The 19944-nt window shown below is 36.5% G+C and overlaps 1 protein-coding gene across 2 annotated transcripts in view; it reads right to left on the bottom strand.

The window, feature by feature from the left end:
* Positions 1–19944, bottom strand: part of Pds5a (PDS5 cohesin associated factor A) — a 140104-nt gene that overhangs the window by 12856 nt on the left and 107304 nt on the right. Inside the window, exons 20-26 of one of the 2 annotated variants that reach the window (XM_026385599.2) lie at positions 19420–19543; positions 18717–18875; positions 13705–13773; positions 11821–11957; positions 7446–7569; positions 7013–7217; positions 6247–6361 (exon numbers count right to left, since the gene is read on the bottom strand). In XM_026385599.2, the coding sequence (XP_026241384.1) occupies positions 6247–6361; positions 7013–7217; positions 7446–7569; positions 11821–11957; positions 13705–13773; positions 18717–18875; positions 19420–19543 (933 nt within the window). Of the gene's footprint in view, positions 1–6246; positions 6362–7012; positions 7218–7445; positions 7570–11820; positions 11958–13704; positions 13774–18716; positions 18876–19419; positions 19544–19944 lie in introns of those variants that run through there. The other variant, XM_026385608.2, reaches the window with a different exon arrangement.

The raw sequence follows: 19944 nt of genomic DNA, 5'->3' as shown, positions 1-19944 counted from the left end.
GGCAGGATTGCAAATTTGAGGCCAGCTTTGGTAATTTAGGGAGAGCCTGTCTCAAAATAAAAAATAAAAAAGACTGGGTATATAAGTAGAGTGCTCCTGGCTTCAATCCCCTTCAATTTTTTTTTTTTAATTGCCAGGATGATTTATATGTAGGGCTACTGCGTTTCTCCACTAATGGGAGAGAATTAATGATATTCTGTATGAACTTTGCATATATTTCATGTAAATATTTTAAGAGACTAGCTTAATCATTTAAATGAATATTGGTAGCTTCTATAATACTTAGAAACTTTGGCAAATAGTTAACTCTAGTTAGATCTAGATGGTTGCTTCAATTCTGGAAAATCAAATAAAGGAGAATAGGAAAGACAATAAATATGAGAAGAATAACAATCAGCTAATAGAAGTTCTCAAAAGGTTTTTCTGGGTGTAAAGTTCCCTAAGAGGTCACAGAGATTAAAAGAAAACAACAACAACAACAACAAAACTATGACTAAAACCAAGTCTGATTTTATACTTTTAACAAAAATGCAACATAACTAACCTAAGTGATCTGAGCAATTATGTGCTGGACTAAGATGAACAACACAGGACTCATGCATTCTACAAGTCTGAGGAACTCTTTGTTTATGTGAACACTGAAATCATTAATTCTTTGGGTTCAGAATTCTACTGAGTTTCTATTAATTTGACGAGTCTTTGATCCTTTTAGACAGAACTATTACATTAAAAACCACACAGTAAAATTTTAAATATGAATATATATGTAAAGGCTATAATATGTACCAATGAAACATAGACTTTACTCACTGAATCAACTGGAAAGAAGTATGTTAATTCAGGATAAAAAAAATTATTAAATGTAATTGCTAATTTTAACCCATCCTCTGGATTCCTGTAAAGCTGTGCTTCTTTCCTTATCCATTTCCTTTCCAAGTCTTTTCACTGAGCTTTCTGAAATGTACTTTCCATAGAAAACAAATTTTAGTGAATGTTCACTTCAGCATTTTATCACAACTGAAACCAAGCTCCTCAGCTGCTCTCCAAAATATTTGCTCTGCAATTCACTTAAGTTATATCCACTTATTCTACTAGATGTTCATGCTTAGAGTGGGAGGATAGGTTCAGCTTCTATCTTCCTTACTGCTGATTCCAGTTTTTCTGTTTGTGTTACAATTTTCCTAGGAAGCTTACTCCATCTGGCTATGTCTCCTATCCTCTCCTTGTCAATGTCATTTATCAACCACCCCGTGATTTCTTAATCCCAATATTCCACTTTCTCAAGACCTCCTTTCCAGTTGTCCTCCAAATAATTCTACTATTAAATCCATGGTCTTTGACCTCATGAGACCCTCCCAGCCCCTGGCCTTGCTAATTCCTCAACTCTAACCTTCTTGGCTTTCTACTCCTGCATCTTCTCTTCATTATTCCCTTTGTTGAGAGCCACAGCCAAAGGGGCCCCAGCAAACTTCCAGCTGCCGCTCATGATTGGCTCACAGGGGCCCCAGCAACATCTAGCTGATTGGCTCCTCTGTGGTGATGCTCATTGGAGATGCTCATTGAGCAGTTTCCCCCGCCCTTTCAGACTGCCAGCTGATGATTGGCTCACAGCGGCCCCACCAACATCTAGCTGATTGGCTCCTCTGCGGTGATGCTCATTGGGCTGTTTCCCTGCCCTTTCAGACCACGGAGCTGCTCATTGGGGGACTTCTTTGGCTCCGCCCACGCAACCCAGCCAATCGGCCTCAAGAGCAGGAGGATTGTGGGAGTGAGAGAGGCTTGTGGGAAGCCGGTGGTGGCATTTTGGGCTCCAAGGGTTTTTCCTGAGGAGCTGTTTTGTTTGGCGTGTGTGGTTCTAAAAATAAAGTTCGTTTCTTTTGACAAGTGGCTCCTGAATCGTGCCCAGCCAGACTGCGGCAGCTTTGCTCCTTCCCTCTAAAGCTCTGTATAGTCACAGTCAGTGAATGACTACCAGGACATTAAAATTACATATGGGACTCATGTTCTACTTCTACTGGATGTGCAGTGTGGGTCTATAGTATGAAGTCTGGGAGGTGACATTTTTAACCAGTATTCTGAATGATTCTAATGCAGTGAAGAAGACAAAATAATTGGTCTCATTGTCAGAGTTTAAGAAGGGGTTAAATACCCCCCCCACAAGTGGTCATTCTTGAAAATGGATCCATTTTGAAGTTCAACTGGAATAAGCTATCTTAAAATTTTGTATAGGAAATTATACCTAACTTCATAATTAAGATGACTTATCGAGGGCTGGGGATGTGGCTCAAGCGGTAGCGCGCTCGCTTGGCATGCGTGCGGCCAGGGTTCACTCCCCAGTACCACATACAAAAAAACAAAGATGTTGTGTCCACCGAAAACTAGAAAATAAATATTGGGGCTGGGGATGTGGCTCAAGCAGTAGCATGCTCGCCTGGCATGCGTGCGGCCCAGGTTTGATCCTCAGCACCACATACCAACAAAGATGTTGTGTCTGCCGAAAACTAAAATAAATATTTTAAAAAAAAAGATGACTTATCATGTAAACAAAGCATGTGTGGTTTACTACAGCTTATAAATAATCATTTTTTTTTCATGCATGATAGATTAAATGAACACAAAAGGAGTGAAGGAAAGTGAGGGGATTGTGTGTCTGCCGGAGAATGAGGGCAGTGCTACTGGGTACACTTCAGAAGAGTTTGGATTGTTTGTCTGATTTTGGATAGAAGACCTGGCCCTGGTATATTGGTGAATTGTCAAAGGCTAGGAAGAAAAATGCAGTTAGCCATAGCAATGGGATGATGTCTATGTTTGGGAAAAACCAATATCTAACTGCAGTAGAAAACTCTGAATGACCCCTTCAGCAAAAAAGCCAAGTTTGTGTGTTCTATTATATGGCCATTGTAACTCAATGGGATATTATAAAAAGTCATCTCATCGGTAATATCTGGTTTATGTGAGAGTGAATATGTATCTATTACTGAAAAAAATGACCTAGTGAACTCAAACGAATTTATGACACATGCACAGTAATTTTCCCAATGTGACATTTGCAATACTGTTTGTTTCTATTTACAGAAAAAGTTAGAACTAAATAAGAGTGACTTAAACAAAACGAAAAAACCAACCAACCAACCAACCAACCAACAAAAAAACCTCATTGTTAACAACACATTCAGTTGGTGAAAGACTGAATTTTCTCTCTGAAATTAAAAGCAAGTTGAGGATGCTGGCTTTCATCACTTCATACCAGAATCGCTAGTCAAAGCAATTTAGGCAAGAGAAAGAAATAACAGGTATCTAAATTGTATTTGTGTATGTATAGAGAACCCTAAAGAATCCATAGAAAACCTGGTCGCAGTGTACATGCCCTGTAATCCCAGCAACTCAGGAGGCTGAGGCAAGAGACCCTATCTCAAAATAAAAAAGGGCTGGGGATGAGTGCCCTGCATTAAATACCCAGCACCAAAACCAAAACAACAATAACAACAATAAAAACTCCCAAACCATCAAAAAAGCAAAAAACAAAACATAATTGTCAAAGAGTCAATAAATGAATTGAGCAAATGGCATAACAAAATGATTTCTCTACATTAATAATGAATGAGCCAAAATGTATATTAAGAGAATAGTTTCATTAATATAGCATAAATAAAAATGAAATATTAGAGGGGTGAAACATGTACAAACTTTTGAAAACTATAAAACAGTGCTGAACAAAAAACTTAAAAGACCTAAGTGAAAAGAAAGAAATCCTATGCTAATAGCATCCTAAAATTCATGTGAAACTTTAAAGCCACAACAATCTTGAAAAAGAAGAAAACTAGAAGGACTCACATTTCTCAATTTGAAACTTTGAGGACTGAACCCAGGGCTTTGCACTCTAGTATGGGGCTATCTTTCCAGCTGGCCAAATGATTTATGATAAGGGTGCCAAACCAACTTCTAGGGAAAAAAAAAAATCTCTTCAACAAATGGTGCTGGGAAAAATGATATTCATAAGCAAAAGAAGGTGTCTGGTGCTGGGGACATAGCACAGTTGGTAGAGTGTTTGCCTCGGATGCACAAGCCGTTGGGTTCTAATCCCTAGCACCATCAAAAAAAAAAAAAAAAAGAGTGTGAACCTTTACCTTATGCCATATACAAAAACCAATTCAAAATGAATTAAAGATTTTATTTTAAGAGCTAACATTATAAAAAAATCTTAGAAGAAAACACAGTAGAAAATCTTTATGAATTTGGATTCTTATATGAAAACAAAATATAGGCAAACAAAAGAAAAAAACTAACCTTCATTAAAATTAAAAACTTATTTATCATAGTATACTATCAAGAAGTTAAATCATATATTTGGATAAGAAATTACATGGTAATACAGGACACTCAACAGTGTTACATGCTAGACAGAACCAAAAATATACACCACTGATTTTAATTATAATTCCAATTACTCCACAAACTTAAGTACTTTTTCCCATATGAATGCTTTTTTTTTTTTCCCCAAAAGATATAGTTTGGCTATTTTGCTCAGGCTAGACTCTAAATGCTGGGCTCAAGTGATCCTCCTGTCTTATCCTCCTGAGCACTGGAACTACAGGCTCAGTACCATGCCTGGCTTACTTTTAATTCTTTTGTAACTGTCCTGCTTTGGGAATTGAACTCAGGAGTACTTTGCCATTGAGCTACATCCCCAGCCCTTTTTATTATTTTTAATTTTTTTTTTTAAAGAGAGAGTGAGAGAGGAGAGAGAGAATTTTTAATATTTATTTTTTAGTTGGCGGACACAACATCTTTGTTGGTATATGGTGCTGAGGATCGAACCCGGGCCGCACGCATGCCAGGCAAGCGCGCTATCGCTTGAGCCACATCCCCAGCCAGCCCCCTTTATTATTTTAAATTTTGAGACAGGGTTTTACTAAGTTGCTAAACTAAACTGGTGAGCCTGACCTTGAACTTGTGATCCTCCTGCCTCAGCCTCCTGTGTTTCTGGAATTACATAAGTGACCAAATGAATTACTCCCCCCACCCCCAGCCCTGGTCCTGGGTATTAAAACTAGGACCACTCTATTACTGAGCTATACCCTAACTCTTTTGTTTTTATTTTGAGATGGGGTCTTGATAAATTACCCAGGCTGGCCTTGAACTTGCACAGGTACCATGGCATCCAACCAACATCTCTTCTAATTGTAAAGATTTTACAATTTTAGTGATCAAAGTTGTAGGAAATAGACATAAAATGTTGGGTTCTTAAAAAATGCTGAGTTCTTAAGTTTAGGATTAGACTTAATGTCCCACACAATCAACCTGATACTTTATTTATTTATTTTCATTATTAGTTGTTCAAAACGTTACAAAGCTCTTGACATATCATCTTTCATACATTTGATTCAAGCAGATTATGATACTTTAAATATAAGATGAAGTAACATTTCAAGAGTGCAAAAGAAAAACTCGGCAATGGGGAAAGAAAAAAATAGTGATTTAGGGCTGGTGTTGTGGCTCAGTGGTAGAGTGCTTGCCTTTCATGTGTGAATAACTGGGTTTAATCCTCAACACCACAAAATATAAATAAATAAGAGGTATTGTGTCCATCTACAACTAAATAAAAAAAATAGTGATTTAAAGTTTCTTAGAGGCCATTTGTAGATAATCATCAGCCTCCTTTTACTGTCACGCTGCATTATATACGAAGCTCTATTTTACATAAACAGCACATCCTTTTTTTTTTTTTTTTTAACTATTTATTTATTAGTTTTCGGCGGACACAACATCTCTGTTTGTATGTGGTGCTGAGGATCGAACCCGGGCCGCACGCATGCCAGGCGAGCACGCTACCGCTTGAGCCATATCCCCAGCCCTACACAGCACATCTTGATTCAGTGTTTTTACTTGTTTATAGATCTTCCACATACTATTCTGTGTATGGGTACATATTTTGAAGGTATTATCTTTTGAGGTCGCATATAAATGTTAGTTTTAAGATGAGAATTTTTTTTCTCGAAGAAGTGACAGGGATGGAACCCAGAGTTTTGCACATGCTAGGGAAATCCTGTTCCACTGAGCTACATGCCCCAGTCCATGGGAAAAAAAAAATTATTTCATGGCTTTCTAAATTATTAAATTGAAGGTTATCTTAATATAAACAGTAAAAATCCCATATTATAAAAATTAAAATAACTTACTTCAAATACATAGACAATTAAGTAACTGCAAAGAATTAGGAAACAAAAAAATCAAAAAAAGACTTACTCTTTGATATCACGAAGCTGATCAACATCTTGTGATCTTGTAAAATCTGGATCATGGGCTAGCAGGTGAATCATGTATGGAACTACATATTCAGGCAACAGTGATAATAATTTCTCTAAAATATAAAATATCATTATTAATAACAGTGCTTTTATATGAATTCCTTCTTATGAGTTCTAACCACTTTGGTGAATTCAGTTTCCACTTTTCCCCTCAGTTATTTGTAAATTAAAAGCAACATTGGGCTGGAGATGTGGCTCAGCGGTAGCGCGCTCGTCTGGCATGCGTGCGGCCCGGGTTCGATCCTCAGCACCACATACCAACAAAGATGTTGTGTCCGCCGAGAACTAAAAAATAAATATTAAAAATTCTCTCTCTCTCTCTCTCTCCTGTCTCACTCTCTCTTTAAAAAAAAAAAAAAAAAAAGCAACATGATATTTAGGTGACACTAAAATACTTATACTTTAATTTCGAAAGATATTCAAGCTTAAAGATATTTGAAATATAGGAAAAAATTATTTACCCTGTTATCTGAGAAATGTGTTCAAATCAAACTATATATACAATTACCCAAAACAGTGTGCAGTATAAATAATCAGGACTCAAAACCCAGGGTTATCAGTTTTTAAGCTCATCTTAAGTACAATGATAACATTTTACAAAACTCCCAGTGCTATTATAAATTACAATAGGAATATAAGACTGCCTCTCTCAAAAATTATTCCATTGTCAAGGTCTGTCACATTGGGAACTGTCAAGTACTTACCAGTAGCCATAGGATTCTGCTTAATGTATTCTCTGCGTATACTGATGTTTTTTAGTAAACACTGTCGTGCATGTGCTCTTCTCTCTTTCACAGGATCTTTGGCACACAAGGCAAAGATCGCCATGTACTCCAATGGGAGCAGTAACTTTACAAGTGCCTTATGCAGCTTCTGAGCAAATATCTGCCTTACTTGGTAACACTCATCCTATAGCAGCATAGAAACAAAAACACTTAAAAATTGGCAGACATTTACCAAAAAGGGGAGCAATTTCAGCATTTCTGTTTTGTTTTGTAAAATGATAATTATGTTAGAGGAATAAAATAGCAATCTCTTTAGTGCATACATCAATATATTAAATGGACTTGCAGTTATATTAAAGTAAATGAATTTAATTTTGAAGAGATGTACATGGCAAAAACAATTGTTACTTACATTAATAACAAGTGCACAGAGTTGAAATTGTTCTGGAGTAATAATTTCATGGTAACAAGGTTCCTGAGCAAGCTTCATTATGGCACTACCAGCAGCTAATCGCAAGCGAGACATATCAGATTTACTATAAACAAACAAAAAAGAAATAAACATTTCCTATAACTATTATCATTCATAAAAGTGCTTTGATCCCTTTTTGAGTGTATGATACACAGGGTAAAATTTATGCTTAAAATAATATACTGTACAGATACAGGAAAGCTACTTTGAGTCCATGAACTTCACATAAAGGGAAAAAGGCTAAAATCACTATGACTTTGTGATAACAAATTTATCTACCTTCATTTCTCATCATGCTCTAGCTCAATCCACACAGCTAAACAACTTTGTTTACTTTTTTTTTTTTTGGGGGGGGGCGGTTGCTAGGGTTTAACCCAAGGCCTCATGCATGTTAGGCAAGCAGTCTACCACTGAGCCACATACCTAGCCCTAATTTTGCTTACTCTTACAATCAAACTATTTATAATATTAGAAAGAGCAATTTACATCAGGATATCAAGAATATATAATCATTATAGAAAATGTGATTTAAAAAATGAAAACAACTAAAGAATTAAAAAACATCCAGTATCAATTTTAAATCTATTTTCTTGGGCTGGGGTTGTGGCTCAGTCGTGGAGGGCTCACATAGCATGTGTGAGGCATGGGTTGGAGCCTCACCACTACATAAAAAAATAAATAAGAATAAAGGTATATAAAAAAAACCAAACCTATTTCCTACATTGTCTGTGCATATACATACATATACAAATAATGGACATCTAGCTTAATCTTACAATGTCTGATGAAATGTCAGGGAAGCAGCTAGGAGGGAAGTAGTATCACAGAAATAACTCAAAGGAAAGAATACAGAGATTAAAAGCCAATGTCTACCTTAGTACTAGTACCTGGGGCCAACCTCCTTCCAGAACAATGAAGTTTTTAAAGGGAATCTATGAGGGCTTGGCACTCTCACCTTCACTCCATAAACTTATATAATGTAAATGATAACATGACGATGAATGGATGAATGATAATCTTCCTATTTCAATTTTTTTTCTTTCTTTCTTTTTGTTTTATAGTACACTCAGGACAGAACACAGGGGCACTCTACCACTAGGCTTTTTTTTGTGTGTGAAAAGAGAATAAAAAACATATATAAATATGTATGCAAAACAAAGGTTCAATATCCTTTCTCTTTTTTATTTTGAGACAGGGTCTCATTAAATTGCCAACACTGGCCTGGAAATTGTGATATTCCTGCCTCAGTCTCCTGTGTAGCTAGCATTACAGGTACGTACCACCATGCCTGACTTTTTATTTTGAAGACTTTAGGAAATGGGAAGAAAAGTTAGTTTGAATCTACTGGGACTTTTGCTTAGCATATAAGAGGAAGAAATATGGCATACTAAGATAATTGGATTATTAAACTTGAGTACTGGTTGATAGCACATGCCTGTAATGCCAATGACTAAAGAAGCTGAAGCTTGAGAATTTTACAACATAGTGAGACCTTGTCTCACTAAGTAAAATAATAATAATAATAAATAAAAAAACAAAAGGGGGTTACTGGATGCTGGGATTACAGCATAGCCCAGTGATAGACCACCCTGGTTAAATCCCCAGTACCAAAACAAACAAACAAACAAACAAACAGCACTGGTAACACTGAGGCCCCTCAAATAGCTTCTCTAGCAGATAAATCATGAATGAATGAAAATAAGAGGTATTATTTTAATGCTTATATTGTCCCAGAATAATTTTCTATAAGATGAGTCATTGGGGCTTAGAAAAATCAAGTACTTTACACAAGTTCACAGACATAATAAATGGAATATTGTGTTGTTTCTAATTCTAGAGTCCAAGCTAATACCATGTTACAAGAAAAATTTAAAAGTCCATGATATTTGTCCATGGTAATTCATTCCCTTATTTTTTCTCATAAATAATGCTGGAAAAACTTGGTTTGCTACATCTGTGTGTATATTTTTATTATTTCACAAATGTGAAAATACTGGGTTAAAGGATAAGAACTATTTGGCAGTGTGGGTGGGGTGGGGTAAGGTGGAGTGAAGGAGGCGTGCTACTAGGGATTGAACTCAGGGGCATTGGACCACTGAGCCACATCCCCAGCCCTTTTGTATTTTATTTAGAGACAGGGTCTTACTGAGTTGCTTAGTGCCTTGCCTGTGCTGAGGCTGACTTTGAACTCACTATCCTCTTGACTCAGCCTCTCGAGCTGCTGGGATTACAGGTGTACAGGCCTGTGCTGCGCTCAGCCTCAGCCTTTTTTAATTTTAATTTTGAGACAGGGTCTTACTACATTATCGAGGCTCCTCCAAGTTGCCATCCTGCCACTTGAACCTCCTGAGTAGTTGGGATTATAAATACACACCACTGTGCCTGGCTGGATAAGAACATTTCTAAGGATCTAGATACCAAATCCCTAACCTTTCTACAAATATGATAGGTTCATTCTCACAGGAGTAATGACAGAAGCCATTTGCCTGATTCTACTAAACAAAAATTGCTTTAAAATTTTTTTTCTTGATTTGGTAGGCAAACGGATGATCACTTAAATTTAAATTGTTTTAACTGCATGTAGTGATGTTAAACTTTTTTTTTTCCAGGTCAACTGATTATATTTAGTCTTCATCTTTAGTGGGTATTCTGCATATGTGTGATTGATTTTTATGAGCTCATTACTATACACTATACAGTAATCCTACATTTAATCTTCTCACATCCCTAACCCAGCTCTAATCATCATCACTCTATTCATAAAAGGCTAACCCTTGGCTTACTTTATTTAAGCATTTGGCACCATCTATTGTATTTGCTCATTTTATCTCCTCTAACTAGACTGCATATTCCTTGGAGGGAAGGACTTTTATATCTTTAAATAACACAGCAGGTGGAAGGCTTGGTGTAGCATGTCTATAATCCTAGTGACTTGGGGGGTGGGGTGGATTAAGGTAGGAGGATCCCAGGTTCAAGGCCAGCCTCAGCAATTTAGCAAGATCTTGTCTCAAAATAAAAATGGCTGGAGACTTAGTCCAGTGTAAAGTGCCCCCGGGTTTAACCCCAGCATTAACCCCCCCCCCCACACACACACTCTCTCTCTCTCTCTCTCTCTCTCTCACACACACACACACACACACACACACACACACACACACACTCATACACATACAACCCCACACAGCAGTACCTGGTATCTAATAGTGCTCAGCAAATATGAAATGCATAAAGAAATGATTAAATCTCTGTCCTCTAAAACAATTTTTTAAAGAAGGAATGCTTCATAAGCAGAAATCTTTACTTATATCTACTGGTACACCGGCTCCCTAAGTAAACCAAATTTTTTCTGGGGTATGGAATACTGGGGATCAAACCCAGGGGCACTCTACCACTGATCTATAACCCCAGCCACTTTTATTTTAATTTTGAAACAGCGTCTTACTAATTTGCCCAGGCCTGGCTGAAACCTGTGATCCTCCCACCTCAGCTTCCTGAGTAGCTGGGATTATAGGTGTGTGCCACCATGCCTGGGATAAACCAAGAATTTGAAAGAAAACAACAACAACAAAAAACAATTGAAAAAAATGGGTGTTATTTCCATCTTAAAAAGAACACAAAAGAGATGGGAATTAAAAAGACTTGAAGGGTAGAAACAGAAAACAATTTGTTCTGTTTCTTTGTATCTGTAGAATACAGTCTCTTCCTCAACTACTAGGTGGCTTTAACTCTTCCTTCTTTGAAGTACCATTGATATTATTATTTTCTTCATATTTAAGTCACTATAACTTGTTCTATCACTTTTTACTGCAAGACAAATTTCTTGAAGACAACAACTGATCTTTTTTAAAATAATTTTTTAGTTGTCAATGGACTTTTCTTTCTTTCCTTTCTTTCTCTTTCTTGTGCTGAGGATCAAACTCAGGGCCTCACATGCCAGGCAAGTGCTCTACTACAGAGCCACAACTCAAGCCCTGCTATAATTGATCTAGTTTTTTTTTTCCCCCTGCAATGCTTCTCATGGGGTTTTGCAGAGTAGAAATTCAACAAATTTTGTTTGAACCAAAGGTTTGATGTTAACTGTAACACTGGACTACAGTGATTATAGTTAGTTCTTTTATGTTCATAGAAAAACACAGAAACATTTATTGAAATAAATGTATTCTAAGAGATATAAACCCCAAGTGGCTACTAAAGATTTAATTCCAGAGAACCTAGTGCAATTACAACATTCTATATTAATTAGGTAAATAATTTCAATGCAAACTCTTACCAAATTTTCTGAGCTAAAGAAATTGGAAAGGAAGAAAAATCTCACCTGATCCTCTTTTGCTCTGTCAGGTCACCCTCACTAACCAACATCGCCGATAATAACCGAAGAGTTGAATTGGCAGATTTAGATTGGTTGTTTTTCATACCCAACAGCCACCTTACCAGAAGTTTAATTGCCTGTACCTATAAAATATTAACATGCTAAAAAAAGAAAGCAACTTACAATTCCAATTAAAGGGAAGATAATTTCTAATAATTAATGAGCTTACTGAGGTTATATATCTGCAAATTTTATTATACAACCTTAAGTGATAAGTAACAATCACAATAAAAACTAGTATTTATTCACTATTTACAGTACCAGGCACTTTCCCCAGAGCTCCTTATTTTCAGCAGATAAGGCAACTGAGACACATTACTGTAATAAATAAATTTTGCAACATCTGGCTCCTGAACTCTGACTTTTGACACTAGAACAGTTGTCCAAGATTTTTAAATTATTTGAAAATACATGATTTAAAAATAGCTATTTAGAACAGTGGCTACAAGGCCCTGGGAAAATTTGAGGAAGGGTGATGGAGACAGGATGGCTAACAGATACAGGAATGCAGTTGGATAGGAGGAATAACTTATAATGTTCTATAGCATAGTAGGATAGCTTCAGTTGACAATTAGTATTTCAAAATGGCTAGTTGAAAGATGTTCCCGGCCCAGAGAAATAATAAATGTCTGATCTAATTATCTTGACTTGATTATAAATTAAATATGTACTGATTTATCACATCCTACCCTGTAAATATATACAATACTATGTGTCAATTAAAAATAAAAAAAATAAAAAACTATTTAAAAATAAATTTGAAACTATTCTTATTAAAAGCAACTATTTAGACAGGATTTCATATTTTCCTCTTTTATTTTTATACAATTGAAAAACTGAATAAATCATGAAATGTACTTTAGTCTTACTTAACATTCTCACCCAAAAATTGGGGTTTCCATAATTATTTGTAGCCAGATTTATTTGATCTTAGTATCAGTTAGTATACTTACTGATAATCAGGAAAACTAAATTTGTAGAATACATGATTATGAAAAAACAGATTATAAAAATGATATAATCTCATATATTAAATTCCAAGTCCAGCCCTTTAAAAAATTAGCTCTAATAACATTCAATTTATATCTATCAAAAGTCACCAATTTTGTAATGACTGTTATAGTTTGGATGTGAGGTGTCCTCCAAAAGGTCACACGTGAAACAATGCAAGAAGGTCTGAAGAAACAATTGTGTCATAGCCTTAACCTAACCAGTTAATTGCTCTCTGATGGGATTAACTGAGTTTGTTGCTAAAGGCGGGTGGGGTGTGGCTTTGGGGTATATATTTGTATCTGGTAAGTGGAGTCTGTTTCCTGATTATGACCCACATAAACTGTTTTTCTCAGTCATACTCTTCCACCATGATGTCCTGCCTCACCTAGATCCTCAAGGAATGGAGTCAGCTGTCCATGGTCTAAGACCTCTGAAACCATGAGCCCCTTAATAAACCTTTTCTTCCTCTAAAATTGCTCTGGTAAATTCCTTTTAGTCACAGGAACAAAAAATCTGACTAAAACAACAACCTCTGTCTTTGCTAAGTGAATATGTAGATTTTGGTGAGTCTATCTATAAGATGCCTCTGAGCACCAACATTCCACAAACTATCACTGTGTATACCAGCCTTACCACAATTGATTTAGACTAAAGACACTTACATATACAAAGAACAATGAGAACTACAATTTGAGAAACTCTTTTTTTTTTTTTTGCTATGGATTTTAAAATAAAGCACCTTGCTGAAAAATGCTAATTAACTGTTAGGTTAAAAAAAAGTTATCTACGGACATTCCTTCTTTCCAGTAAAGGTAATGAAGACCTACACAAATTTACCTTTGCTAGTACTTCAGGGGACACCTCTTCATCTGGAGACCACAATTTTCCATTCTTCTCACCTGTTGACTATGGACAAATGAAAAAATTTAGCTTTCAGAAAGAAAAATTTAAGTTTTTGTTCATGAAGTTTTTCATGCTGAGCAATGCCAAGTTCTGGGAAAGGTTTAAAAAGTCTCAGCAGAGTTTGGAAAAGAAGAATGAAGTTGGAAGAGTCATATTCTCCAAGTTCAAAACTTAACCATAAACCCATATAACCTAGACAAATATAGATAAATAGAGCAATGGAACAGAATAGGGAACCCAGACAACCCTTGTATAATTCCTTTTATATTATAAAATATAATATAATAAATTATTTATATATATATAATAAAATATAATATAATACACCGCCATTGAGCTACATCCCCAGCCTTTTTGAGCCAGGGTCTCATTGAGTTGCTTAGTGCTTTGCTAAGTTACTGAGGCTGGTCTCGAACTTGAATTTGTGATACCACTGAGCTGCTGGATTAGAGGTGTATGCTCTGAAGCCAGAATTAGATAGACAGTCAGTGTGTGTAAATCAGGTCGGATCAAGGAGGCCAATTTTGAGTGAATTCAGGAAGTTGGAGATTGTCCCCTGAGGGATTGAAATGTTAATTCCTTTAGGGTCTTCCACCACCCCTATCAAGAATCAGCCCCTGCTCCAACCAGTTGCAAGATAACCAGTCCCAGAAATTTCCTCTCCCTACAGGGAGCTATAAGGTTGTTAATGGCTACTTGGCTACTCCATCCAGCCCCATCCCCTTCAGCCTACCTGTTTCCCACATTTGGGCTCTTCTACAGAGCATTCCTGGGCCTAGTCACTGTATGCAGGAAGGAGAAAGATAAGGAGGAAAGGCAGGAGAATAAAGGAAACCTAGGACATATAAAAAGGGCAGAACACCTTGTTTCTCGGGATACTAGGATACCAGCTATGGCCCCCTTCTCCCTCCCGGGAGAAGTCTGTTACCCCTGCTTCATATGCTTGCCTCAGCATGCTTCTCTAATGTTCAAACTTCAACATGTGGGGAGGCAGGACTCATCACTGATAACCTGAGGTATCACCACTGTGGCCAATTTGTGTGATTTATTTTTGAAAAGGGGGGCCAAGAATAATCCCTGGGGAAAGAACAGTCTCTTCAACAAATGGCACTAGAAAAATTGTATATCCGTAAGCAAAAGAATGAAGCTGAATTATTATACTATATGTAAGCATTACCTTAAAACGAATAAAAAATCTTTAAGAGCTAAAAATATAAAACTCTTAGAAGACAACACAGGGGAAGAAAGTTCCATGATCTTGGACTGGACAAATACTTTGAAAGGATTAAATATTCAGAAAGTATAGTTTTAAACTCAACAACAATCATAGACAACTGAAGTAAAGAACTTGAATGACAGCTCTCAAGAAGAAAATGGATTGTCAATAAGCATATGAAAAAATAATCATTGACATCATTATTTATCAAGGAAATGCTAAACAAAACCATGAAATACCATTCTACTCCGACTAGCATGGCAATTTTTGAAAAGGAAAACGGTGAGAGTTAACAAAGACGTGGAGAAACTTGAATTCTCACACATTGCTGGCAAGAATAAAATTATACAGCCACTGTGGAGAATAGTACAGCAGTTCTTAAAAAAATTAAACAGAGAATGATCATGTGTCCCAGCAATTTTATTCTAAAGTACATAGCCAAAAGATTAGAAACAGGGACCTAAATGGTTTTTTTTATATTTATTTTTTTTAATATTTATTTTTGAGGTGTAGATGGACACAACACAATGCCTTTCTTTATTTTTATGTGGTGCTGAGGATCGAACCTGGGTCCTGCCCGTGCTAGGCGGGCGCTCTACCACTGAGCCACAATCCCAGCCCCCTAAATGTTCATATTAACATTTTACAGTGGCCAAGAGATAGAAACAACCCAAGTGTTCAACAGAGAAAATGTGGGATATACATACAAAGGAATTTTATTCAGTTATGAAAGTGAAGCCAGATTTAAAGTTAGGTAGGTAAATGGGGTCTAATATCCAGTAAGATCCAAAATGGAGGCCATGTTGAGAATGAATTCTGGGAAAAGCAGAACAACTCTTGGAATGTTAATATCCCCAAGGCTCAGAGCCCATCCCAAAGAAGTGTTAATGAAACAGCTCCCAGCAAACTAGAAGATGCTGACTCAAAAAGTCCTTCCTGCCCAGATTACTTCTTTGGCCCACCTGTGCCCCACCCTTCGGGTCTTCCCACCTACATTCCATCACTGAAAGAACTATAAAAGGGGGAACACATTCGCCCTTCAATGGATTCCATCTCTTGGGTCCCCTTCTTCCTCTGGGAGAAGTCTTTTCTGCTGTCCTTTAATAAACTTCTACTTTCCACTCTGACCTTGCCTCAGTGTGTTTCTCTGGTGTTATACTTCAACATTGGGGAAGCAAGGACTCGACTCGTCACCAGTCACCAGAGGTAACAAAAGTAATAAAGTTCTGACATACTACAAGATAGATGAACCTTTAAAATATGCTAAATGAAGCCAGGTGCAGTGGCACATGCCTGTAACCCCAATGGCTTGGGAGGTTGAGGCAGGAGGATCCTGAGTTCAAAGCCAGCCTCAGCAACTCAGTTGAGGCCCTAGGTAATTCAGCAAACCCTTATCTCTAAAGGGGCTGGGGATGTGGCTCAGTGATTGAGTGCCCCTGGGTTCAAATCCCAGTACCAAAAATAAATAATAAAAATAAAAAAACATACTAAATGAAATAAACCAGACACAAAAGAGATAAACTACAATAGGCAAATTTACAAAGAAAGTAAAATAGAGGTTCTAAGGGGATAAGATAGGAGGTAATGAGGAGTTATTGCTTAATGGGTACAGAATTTCTATTTGGGATAATTAAAGAGATCTGGAGATGAATGGTGATGGTGATTAGATAACAAGGAGGATCTAGACAATGTCAGTGAATTGTACACATAAAATAAGAAATTTTATATATCTATTACCGCAGTTAGAAAAATAAGCCAATAATGCCCATGTTAAAATAGGATCTATCAGAGAGAATCGATAATAACCTGAGGAGAAGTTAAGATAGGAGATTCCTTTTTTTGGCGGAGAGATATTAGGGATTGAACCCAGGAGATGCCCCCAGCACTCTTAATTTTTTATTTTGAGACAGGGTCTTGCTAAGTTGCTGAGGCTTGTCTTGAACTTGATTCTCCTGCCTCAGGCTTCTAAGTTGCTGGGATTTCCGGTGTGCTTCCCTTCACCAGGCTAGATAGAATGATTTCTAATGGTCTATAGCACAGTAGGAGAGCTGTGGTGGACAACAATTAATTGAATATTCAAAATAGCTAGTACAAAAGATTTTGGATGTTCTCAACACAAAAAAAATTTTATATGCCTGAGATGATAGGTATACTAATTACCTTATCTGATCATTACTCATTAAACATATATTAAAAATTCACTGTACCTCCTTAGTAATAACTGTCAGTTAAAAATGTTTCTTTTTCTTTTTTTTTTGTACCAGGGATTAAACCCAGGGATATTTAACCACGGAGGCATATCCCCAGCCCTTTTTAAAATATTTTACTTAAAGACAGGCTCTTGCTGAGTTGCTCAGTGCTTTGATAAGTTGCTAAGGTTGGCTTTGAACTCAGGATCCTTCTGCCTCAGCTGCCTGAGCTGCTGGGATTACAGGTGCTGGCAAGTTCTTAGTAGTGAGGGTTTAAAACTATTTGACTATGTGAAAAGGTTAGAGAAAATTTAGATAATTTGGATTTGTGTTAACACTTAATTGAAAGTCACCACACTGATCCATTATGTAAGAATGGTCTGTGTTTATATTCAATAACTCTTTTTCATAATTTAGATCCATTTGGTAAACTAGTGATTCTCCCCACCCCCAAACAATTGTAGTACCAGGGACAGAACTAAGGGCTTTACACATGCTAGACAGGTGCTCATTCCTAGTTTTTTCTTTTTAAAATTTTCTTTTAAGACAGAATCTTGCTGCATTGCTAAGTCTGGTGTTTAATTTGGAATTCTCCTGCTCAGCCTCCCAAGCAGCAGCTAGGATTATAAGCATGTACCACCATGCCTCAGCTAATCCACTTGTGTTTTTAACAGTGTTTGATAACACAAATTCTATCAATCCAGAAAACTGTAAATGATCATTTACAAGTCTGGATAATAGCATTTGACATATATTTTACTTAATGAATCATACATCTCATGTTCTCATTTTTTCTTTTCTTGGTGCTAGGGATTGAACCCAGTTCCTCCACGCATGCTAAGCATACATTCTACTACTGACTTATAACCTTGTCCCTGTTTATTATGAGACAGGGTCTTATTAAGTTGCTGAGGCTTGCCTCAAATTTGTCATACCCCTCCCTCACCCTCATAAATCTGTGGGATTATAAATGTGTTCCACAATACACAGGTTTTTTTTTTTCTTTCTTAAATGTTAACTGTTGAGAGCCACAGTTTAGTCGGAATGACGCCTGGCATTTTGCTCTGGGAATAGGGTGGCTCCAGGATTAGGGTGGATCCTGCTAGCTACTTTGCTATTTTGGAGTTCTGGTTGAGTTCTCTCAGGTTCCAGGAGAATTGGGGCGGGGAGCCTGGTGGAGAGTGTGTGTTCCCGGGGGAAGTGTGGGTAGAGTGCCGTGAGAGTTCGGGAATAAAGAGTTGCTGTTTGAACCTACAAGGCTTTTTGGCAGCTTAGTTATTTGTGCCCAGCCAGACTGCGGCAGTTAACTTCTAGTAACAGTGATCTCAAAGTCAGGCAATTAAATGGAAAATTAGTAAGTAAACAAGAAGGGACAATGCAGAAAAATTTTAAAGGAAATGAGAGGGGATGGAGATATAATTTAGCATGCATGAGGTCCTAGGTTCAATCCACAGTTAAAGAAAGATAAACAAAAATGATGTTTTTATGATAATGTAAAAGTCAATATCATGACTCTAAATTTAATTAAATGAGAAACTTACCCTGTCATTCATTAGTAGATCTTTCACAATAAAATTCGCGACTACTGATTTCATTGGGGAAGCAAACTGATCTGGTGCTAACATAGAAATGTGGCCCAGTGAAACTAATGGAGTTATAAGTTGTTCTGGTACATCAGCATTCAGACTTCTACTGAGTGGCTATAAAAATAAAACAGAAAAATTACTAGTTTGTTTCATAAATATGTAAAGATTCTATGGAAACAGATTTCCCTGGGTCTTCCAAATTTATCATGCCCAAATCAACCTATTTAGGACTACTTTTCTAGTAGCAGGATGAAGCTAAAAATTATATACAAAGAAAAGAAAACAGGATTGATTTTCATGTAGGGTTGTTATGTACTTAAAAAGGATTGTTCAAAGTTATCTATTAACACTTTGTAAGGATAAGTGGACCACTGAGACAAAGAGGCTTTTAAATTAAGTAAAATGTTGTCACATACAATACACATCCTTCAATATGAATTTTTTGAATATATGACCTGAACTAAGTACTGAAATACAGTGCTAAATAAAACAGATAAAACCCCTCCTCCATAGGAAATTTATATTTTAGGGTAGGATTACATACAAATAACTTTTTTTCAAAATCTAACTTCCATTTTATCAAACCACAGAACTTATAAAATAAAGACCAAAACCAAAATAAATAGATCCTATGCATTATATATATATATACATATACCTCAAAAATCTGTGCAAGCTGGACTTCTTTATTTGTGAAAATGGCATGTATACAGTGCACAGCCTGTTTTGCTTGGTGTGGAGTACCCCTCTTTGCTTTTTGATGTAAAATGGGAATTAAGGTCCTGCAAAAAATAATCATAGTTTTTTTTTTTTTTCCATTTCCTTTTTAAAGCCCATAAAACCACAAGTATTCTTTTGGTTGACTCCCATTCCCCTATTTGGATGTATGCAGAGAAGCCTCTATTAATAATTATCTGATTTACAGAATGATTTAAATGATTTAAAGCACCCTGTCTGTTCCCAAGTGCATACCAAGAAATACATGCTTCAAAGGCTATTATGAAGAGACATTTTCATTTAAACCTACCTCACAAATATGGAGAAATAATAACCATCTTTCATTTATAATCTAGAGCATGCTCCATGATATATTTTTACATTTACCTTCCAAGTAGATAATTCCTAAATTTTTAGTACCTTTTTGTAATTCCCTTTAATTATTTCAAAGTAGCCATGGAAAAAC

This window comes from Urocitellus parryii, chromosome 10, assembly GCF_045843805.1.
Source record: "Urocitellus parryii isolate mUroPar1 chromosome 10, mUroPar1.hap1, whole genome shotgun sequence".
Classification (NCBI taxonomy): domain Eukaryota; kingdom Metazoa; phylum Chordata; class Mammalia; order Rodentia; family Sciuridae; genus Urocitellus; species Urocitellus parryii.
Note: the sequence above shows the minus strand (reverse complement) of the source record. Positions and strands in the feature narration are given on the sequence as shown.